The sequence below is a fragment of the Sorex fumeus genome, unplaced genomic scaffold (assembly GCF_029834395.1).
Source record: "Sorex fumeus unplaced genomic scaffold, SorFum_2.1 ptg000030l, whole genome shotgun sequence".
Taxonomy (NCBI): domain Eukaryota; kingdom Metazoa; phylum Chordata; class Mammalia; order Eulipotyphla; family Soricidae; genus Sorex; species Sorex fumeus.
This window is the reverse complement of record NW_026606087.1, coordinates 10082485-10091642: the sequence shown is the minus strand read 5'-3', so window position 1 is coordinate 10091642 and position 9158 is coordinate 10082485. Positions and strand designations below refer to the sequence as shown.

The 9158-nt window shown below is 34.7% G+C and overlaps 1 protein-coding gene across 1 annotated transcript; it reads right to left on the bottom strand.

The window, feature by feature from the left end:
• Positions 1 to 6359: 6359 nt before the first annotated feature.
• LOC130025290 (olfactory receptor 10A6) lies at positions 6360 to 7304 on the bottom strand. Its single transcript, XM_056116245.1, has one exon. It carries the CDS (start codon positions 7302 to 7304, stop codon positions 6360 to 6362), a length of 945 nt encoding a protein of 314 aa, XP_055972220.1.
• Between the last annotated feature and the right edge of the window lie 1854 nt (positions 7305 to 9158).

Genomic DNA, 9158 nt, shown 5'->3' with positions numbered 1-9158 from the left:
CGTGTGCTCAGCCACATGTGCTCAAACACGTGGGTACAGGCAGCACATGGGTTGGGGCAGCATATACGCCCCAACCCCAATTCTTTTAAGTCAATAATTGGACTTTCCCAGCAAAGTCATCAAAACTCAGCCAATCTGACATAGAATCAACCTGACTATGTCAAGTAATGTTCCAGTTTTTTCTCAACAAGTTGCTCAATTTCCTGTTAAGATTAGATAAAACTGGGCTGCCATAACAAAAAGAAAGAAATTATCCTTTGTCTCTCAACCTCAACCTCCATAGTAGGTCAAGTTACATTTATACAGGGTGCATTCCCAGGTAGGAGGGTTTTTCTGTGATGGGCAAAGGCAGGAAACAGCACAGGTTACATGAGACAGGGTGATAGAGTACAAAGATATGGCAGGGTTATGTAGTGATAAGCAAAACTGAGAACAGGAACCAAGCTTCCCTTCATAGGAATCAGACTCCTTCACCACACTACCAAAAATAGCATCAGATCCCACAGACTCTCCCAAGATCGTTTCCATACCACTTTAATGCCAGCTGCAAGCAGCAAGCCCCCAGGTTGCCCTCAACATCTAACTTGGCTACAAATTAAAGGTTCCCAATGACTCCCTGCTCTAATTCAATAATTTTCAAGATTGAGATAGAATGATAGCAATATATGTTTTTTTATTTGGGGGTAAATATCCAAAAGTGGCATAACTAGATCATAGGTAATTTGTGTTTTTGTTTTTTGAGGTATCTCCGTACTCTTTTCCATAAGAAACACACAAATGTACATTCCTAGCAATATTTTACAAGAGTTTCTTTATTTCCATACTCTTATCAACATTTGCTTCTTATATTTGGATTATCCACTCTCACAGGTCATTCTCATTGTTTTTGAGTTTACATTTCCTTGATAATAAGAGATGATGAACATATTTTCATGTTTTTTCTGGTCAACCATATGTCCACTTTTGACTAGTTTCTATTCAGATTCTCTGTTCATTTTCCAATGATTCATTTCTTGTGTTTTATGAGTTATTAATACATTTTATATTAACCCCATTTTCTGTATATGACTTCCAAATATCTTCTTTCTTTCTATTGTTTTGGTGATAGTTTTTTTAGCCTGTGCAGATATTTTTTGCTCCATTTAGTTATATATATATTTTTTTGCTCTTGTTTCTCTTACCATTAGAGTTGTAGTACCAAAGATGTTAAGAAGATTACAGCCTATGTTTCCTTCTATGTATTTTATAGTTTCGGGACTTACATTCAAGATTTTAAGGCAAAATTAATTTTTATTTATGGCATTACAAAGATGTAATCAGATGTTGTTAATTTCATGCATATTGCTAATTTAGACTTTCAGTTATTACAAAGGATAATGATATAATAAAGACATAAATGTGATTATTTTGATCTTCCAAACTCAAATGATCATCCAATAAGCTATAAATTCTTCAAGACTCAGGGTTCATGTGCTGCCCGAACTCATGTGCTGCCTGAGTCCATGTGCTGCTGCCAAGTATATGTGGTGCCTTGCCTGAGCACACATGTTGTCTGCATCTCCCCTCTTAAGATGTGTACTGTCATACTTTCATATCTAATGCTGGAATGTGTACTGGGGCTCCCTCTCCGCTCTGGAGAAGCCCACATTCTATCTTGAGCATGTTACTCTCTCTCTCTCTCTCTCTCTCTCTCTCTCTCTCTCTTACACACACACACACACACACACACACACACACACACACATGCACTTACATATACATCCTTCCTCAGAGATTCCAAATAAAATTTGTTATACCTAAAAAAGACAGCATTTTTCATTAATATAAATAAATTATACCCGCTGGAGCAATAGCACAGCAGGTAGGACATTTGCCTTGCACATGGCTGACCCAGGTTCGATTCCTCTGTTCCTCTCTAAGAGCCCAGCAAGCTATCAAGAGTATCCCACCCTCACAGCAGAGCCTGGTAAAATCTCCCTGTGGTGTGTTGATACGCCAAAAACAGTTACAACAAGTCTCACAATGGAGACATTACTGTTGCCTGCTCCAGCAAATTGATGAATAATGGTTGACAGTGCTACCGTGCCATTTTATTCTATTAAAGCATTTTAAACAAGTTTTATGAATAAAGTAGGTTAATATTTAACATCATATTCAGCATTATTCATAGTAGGAAAACATGGAAACAATTACTTGCCCATCAAATGAAAAAAGGGTAAGGGAACGGTGAAATACATGTGCACATGTGTACATACCTACATATAGATATAGACATATACAATGGGATATTATTTAGCTTGAATTTGTGATCTGTAACAACATGTCTTAATCTAGAAGACATTCATCTTCAGTGAAATAAGTCAGAAAGACACAGACAAATGTAATAACAAGAAAACCAGTAATCCCATCAAAAATGGGGCAAAGAACTGAACACTTCTCCAAATAGGATAAATAAATGATCAACAGACACAGTAAAAATTTATTAAAATTTACTAGTAGGGTAACATAAATCAAGATAACAATCAGATATTATATCACACTGGAGAGAATGGTCTACATTTAAAAGATCAATAACAGCAAGTATTGGTTGGGGTGAAGAAAAAATGAACCTCCATTCACTGTTGGTGGAATATAAGTTGATCTGATCTTGTAGAAAATATCAGAGTTCTAAAAATATTAAAGTAGGTCTACTGGATGACAGAGAAACCTCTTTTATAGATATTTTCTCTAAAACATGAATTTTATAAGGTATAAAATACCTATATTCTTTCAGTGCTATTTTAAAAATTCAAGATATGCAAACAAACCTAGTACTTAACAATAGCTGAATGACTACAGATGAGATATGCATACTCTACAGCTATAATGAAATATATAATCCTGCCTACTGTTACAACATGGATGGAACAAGAGAAGCTCATGCTAGTAAAATGAGGAGATATATAAATACTGGATGATTTCAATCATTAGATATATAGAAACATAGCTAGTAAACAGAGAAAGCTACATTAAAAACAAAGCCTTAAACACTTACCACAAAACTGAGGTTACCAAAGAAGAAGAAAGGTAAACTGCAAGGGACAGTGGTTTCAATAAACTGGTGGATGGGTTTTGGGACTTTGGTGGTGGGTATTATATTTTGAAGAGGTATAAAATTGTACCCTTATAATATAAAAAGACTTGTGATACAACATTATCTTAATTATGCCTGTATATATGTAATCAATGATGCATAACCAACATATGTCTCACATATATGTAATGCAAACACTGTATGGTATCATATGTAAATCGAAAATTAAAAAATATAAAATAATAAATATAAAGTAAATAAAAATATATGTTAGATTTTTTAAATTAAACTCATAGAAGCAGGTAGAGTGGTCATTAAATGATAGATATGGGTCTGGAAATTATAGAAGTGGAGAGCTATTGGACAAACACACTTTCAGTAATGAAATAAGTCTAAGGATCTAATATACAGTTGTGGTGACTATATTAAAAATTATTATATGCTTTAAGTTTGCCTATAGACTAGATCTCATGAGTTCTTCACTGAAAAGGAATATTACCTTAAGTGATGTATTTATTAAACTTGATTGTGGTGATCATTTCACAATATATGTTCTCCGGCACGGCTATGGACCCAAAGGCACACAAACCAATCTTGGAACTCTGTGGCTTTTGGCAGAAATCTCTCCAGACTTAATTAGTAAAATGTCAGAAATCCAAAATCACGTGGCCGCAATGGCTGTGCAACATCATAGGCTCTTCATAACCAACAATAGAAAACAAATTATTTCACAATGCCTTTTCAGCAGGTCTGATTGTTGGGGGGAAATTCCAAATAATAATAGGGCATCTTTTGTTGAAAAAATGAATGTAATCAAAGTAAAGAGAGAGTTAAGTGGAAATCATCTGCCTCACAGGCAGGGGGAGGAGTGGGATGGGGGGTATATTGGGGCTTTTGGTGGTGGAAAATATGCACTGGTGAAGGGATGGGTGTTTAATCATTGTATGACCAAGACTTAAACCTGAAACTTTGTAACTGTTCTCAAGGTGATTCAATAAATAAATTTAAAAAATTAAAATTAAAAAAATACATTAACTAATATGCAATTATATTTGCCAGATAAATGTCATTAAAACTGAGGAGGGCTGGAGTGATAGTACAGGGGGTAGAGCACTTGCTTGCATGCAGCCTGACCCATCTTCCACCCCCAGCATCGCATATGATCCTCAAAGCCTGCCAGGAGTGATTTCTGAGCATGAGCCAAGAGTAACCCCTAAGCACCTGAGGTGTGGCTCCAAAACAAAAGAAAACTGAGGAAAATTAAACCAAATCAGTGCATAATATAGAAAAATTGAAAAAAAATTGATAAAAGTTTCATTTTACACAATCTATCGTCAAACAAGTGAACTGAGGAATAATTGAAAGTGGACTGAATCTGGTTTCCCTTTTTGTTTTAGAAAATACGTAGTTAATCTGTACTTTAAAGAACTATGAAAATATTTCAGGCTAGCAAGAGATGGAATTCATTCAAAATTTTTGCTTCTACCTTTTTTATTTCCAACTAAAAGGATATTAAACAACATTCAAATTTGATATATTCTCACAGTTTCAGCAAAAATGCTAGTGAAATTTCTTTTGCTATAAAATATCAGATTGGTCCTCTAAACACATTTGGGCAGAGGTAGATATAAATATAAGGGGATACTTTTCCATCAACTTGATTTATTGTTCTATAAGGAAAAATAATTTTGGCATCTGTAGTACCTCCCTATAAGAAAATAAGAAATGAATCTTGTGTTCCTTTTAATCAATGAGAGGTACCCATTCTATTTCCGACTAAGAATAAATAAAATAAAAAACTAGAAAAATGTCATAGTAAAAGACTGCTTTTTTTAAGATGTTGGTTTCTTAAAGTTCAGTCCAGTCAGTTTGGGCAGAGGATGTCTTCCAAGTTGTTACTGATATTTTTAAAGTAAGTGCTAAAGTATGTTTTCAAGGTTACAATGTCATTGACCTTTAAAACTCAAGCTGTAGGGGAAAGGCAGCTCTGATAGAAAAGGGAGCACCAAATAAAGGGTGTTGGGAGGATCCTGCAAGGATGGGAGATGCATGCTGAAAGTAGACTATAGACCGAACATGATTGACACTCAATGCCTCTTTTGCAAACCACAGCACCCAAAAGGAGAGAGAGAACAAAAGGAAATGCCCTGTCACAGAGGCAGGGTGGGATTGGGAGGATGGAGGGTGGGAGGGATACTGGAATCAGTTGTGGAGCATGGGCACTGGAGGAGGGATGGGTACTCAATCATTGTATACCTGAAACCCAAGCACAAAAATTTTTTAAGTCTACAACTGTACCTCATGGTGTTTCACTAATAAAAAAAATTTTTTTAAAGATGAGTATCTAGAAAGCTATAAAACATTGAATAAATAAATTAAAGAATTAGTGAAAAAAAATTTTAAAACTCAAGCTGTGGGGCCCCACTGGTGGTACCAGGTAAGGCAATTGCCTTGCATGTGGCCTATAATGAGTCTGAACCCCAGTACCCCATATGGTCCCCAGAGACCTGGCAGAAATAATTCCTGAGTGTAGAGCCAGGAGTATTCCCCAGTACCACTGGATATAGCTCAAAAACAAAGCAAACAAACAAAAACCTTCAAGTATGAACTGACCAAAAATTTAATACCATTATTTATGAATTTATAAAACAAGGTCATTTATTAAAGACCTTTTTAATGTTTCAAAGATATCAAAAATGTACCTATGTGGCCAACTAGTAAATAAATTTGTGTAGAAGTTTTTTAATGCCCAATATGAAAGATTAGCTAATTTGCTCGAGCGGGCCCAGTAACGTCTCCATTGGAGACTTTGTTGTTACTGTGTCTGGCATATCGAATACTCTCGGTAGCTTGCCGGGCTCTCCGAGAGGGGCGGAGGAATCGAACTCGGGTCGGCCATGTTGGCTGCGTGTAAGGCGAACGCCCTACCCGCTGTGCTATCGCTCCAGCTAATATTTGTACAAAATAATTAAAACATTAATTTATATATAGATGTTCTTAGGTCAATGTTCTTAGGTATTATAGTGAATGAAAACTAGACTGTAAGTGTTGATCATTTTTCACTTCATGCAGACATCAAATTATAGTTCTATATACCAAAAACATGTAATATTATGTACAATAGTACCTCAACAAAAATTTATTTTTAAAAGGTATCCCTAATATCAAATTTGTATAACTCAGAAGTTATCCATAAGCATACCAATGAAATCAGTTTAATTGATTTTTAAATTTAAATAAAGTTTAATTAGATGGAGGCCAAATATCACATGACTCTCAAAATAAGTCAATATGTCTGTAAATCAATTCTTCTCCGCCATAATTTCATAAAAGCTCTTTTCATCTCATTGTTTCGCAAGCTGTAGATTAATGGATTTAGCAGAGGTGTAAGAAGAGAATAAGACAATGAGATCAGTTTTTTGGTTTCTGGAGAGTAACCATTTTTAGGCTGTAAATAAGTCATATTAGCTGTGCCATAGAAGAGGGTCACAGAAGTCAGATGGGAGGCACAGGTAGAAAAGGCTTTTTGCCTTCCGGTGGTTGATGGAATCTTCAGGATGGCCAGTAGAATCCGAGTGTAAGATAAAAGGATCAACAAGAAAGGAACTAAGATAATCAAAACAGTGCCAGTGAATGCATAGATTTCAAACAAATAGGTATCTGAACAGGCAAGCTCTAGCACGGCTGGAGTTTCACAAGAAATATGATTAATTTCATTGGGACCACAAAAGGGAAAACTGGACACCCACGATGTTTGCACAGTACCCAATGTGAAACCTAAAGCCCATGAGAATATTACTAATTTCATGAAAACGCTTTTGTTCATCATCATTGGATAGCTCAGAGGATGGCAGATTGCAGCAAATCGATCATAAGCCATTGCTCCCAGAAGACAGCATTCAGTTCCACCAAAAAAGAGAACGAAATACATCTGGGCAAAACAGCTCACAAAAGAAATTGAAGTTTTCTCTGTGGAGAAGACCACCAGCATTTCAGGTATAATGACTGCACTGATACTCATATCCACTACGGACAAGTTCTGAAGGAAGAGGTACATGGGAATATGTAGTCTCTGGTCTACGTAGATGAGGACTATAATGATGGCATTACCTATCAGAGTTGCCAGATAAATAATCAAGAAAACTCCGAAGAGCTGTGCCTGTAGTTCAGGAAAGTTAGAAAATCCCAAAAGGATGAACTCAACCACAGAGCTTTGATTTTGTCTTTTCATTTCAGTAGTAGAATATTATTTTCATATACATAATTTGCAGAATATGGAGTCACAGTCTAATAACTCCAAGTCTGGATCTGAATTCAACCCAGATAGTCTCGGAAGATGGTGCAAAAAGGAGTTCATCCTGACAGAAAATCAGTTGGGTAATTTTGAAGAATGAATAAATACTCAGATTACTAGATCTTTCAAATATAAAGGAAGAAATGAAGAAATGTGGCTCAGAAATCTTGTCTGAAAGTAAATAATACCAAAACTCTTTGTAACACAGACATTACATACTTTGAAAATTAAATATAGCTTTAAAATAAACTTAACTGTTTATGTTATCTTTCATTCCCACGACAAAGTTATCACTATCATTTACTTTTCAATTTCCTATAAATGTAAAGTTTAAAAGTACAAATTTATTTAAATTTATTTAAGATTATTAAATAAATAAGTACACACAAACAATTTATAGTACTCTAATAATTTAGTTTTATCACAGCTAAATCGTATTATCACAAATATTTATTATGTTTAAGATGTGGCTTGATTAGACATTAAAACTACAGAAACATACAAAGGAAATTGTTTGGCCAGCACCAATATTAGAGTACCTTAAGGAATATGAATTGGTTTCATGACTTACTGAGTTTTATGTAACGTGTCATGGTCATTTATAACAAGATTGGTCAGCATAAAAATCTCAGGGACCATTTCTGAATGGCTTATCCTTGTGACCAGAAATGACTAAAAAAAAGTTGAAATGGCCAATTTTATCACCCTGGAGCTGTCATTTTAATGTTTCTGACTTTTTTTTTTTTTGCTCTCTTCTGTTCTACGTCTTAAGGTTTTTATGTACTCACTATTTATTAAACAAAACTAATCAAGTATGCACAATTTTCTAAGCTCAACAATTCAAATATTTGCTCCAGCATACAATAGACAGCTTGGAATCCTATGTAACATAACATTATACTGTTACCTCAGTACTGCCTAATTTATATATTATACCTTAATCCTTTTTTCTCATTATCAGCAATGAACATTGTTTGCATAAATAATTCTTCCCTAAAATATAAGCTCTGGAAATGAAAGATTTATTTGGTTTTTGCTACACTCACAACACCTACAATTCCTGATCCATAATAGATGCTAAACCAATATTTGGATTTTAAAAATGAGAAGAAGAATTATTCTTAAGCAATAGAATGTTTTAAAAAGTGAAACCAACACAACACTGTTGGAACACAAATATAATAGCAAATTCTTTAAAATATCTCAATAAGGTCACGATTATATTCAAAGGGTGAAGTAGTAACCATAATATTAAGATCCTTTGTGTGAAGGAAATGTATGTCATAAGGAGAAAGGAATAAGAAAAATTGATAACTTGTAAAGCTTAAAGGTAAATACCAATGCATTTTCATTAAAATAGATTATACTAACTTTGGTAAAAATTCTGAAAAGCGACATAAATGCTGTAGAAAATGAAGAATTCAGGAAAAAAAGAACTCAGCAAGCTAAAGACAATCAATATTACCTTGAATATAATCAGCATGAAATTAGTAGACAACAGAAAGCAGGTTACCGTGTATCAGTGTTTTCTTGTGATTTTACAGAATATCAAACCATAATTGTTAGTTTGAATACCAAAAATCATCCCAAATTAGTATAATATGGCATTAAAAATTTTAAAACCCGTTTCTCTTTTTGAGTGGGTGAAAGTTTGGGTCACAACCAGCAGTACTCAGAGCTTGCTCCTAGCTCTGTACTCAGAGATCACTCCTGAAGGTGTTTGGGGATCTATCTCTGATGATGAGGATTAAACCAGGCTCGCCACATGCAGGACAAGCACCTTAATCCCAA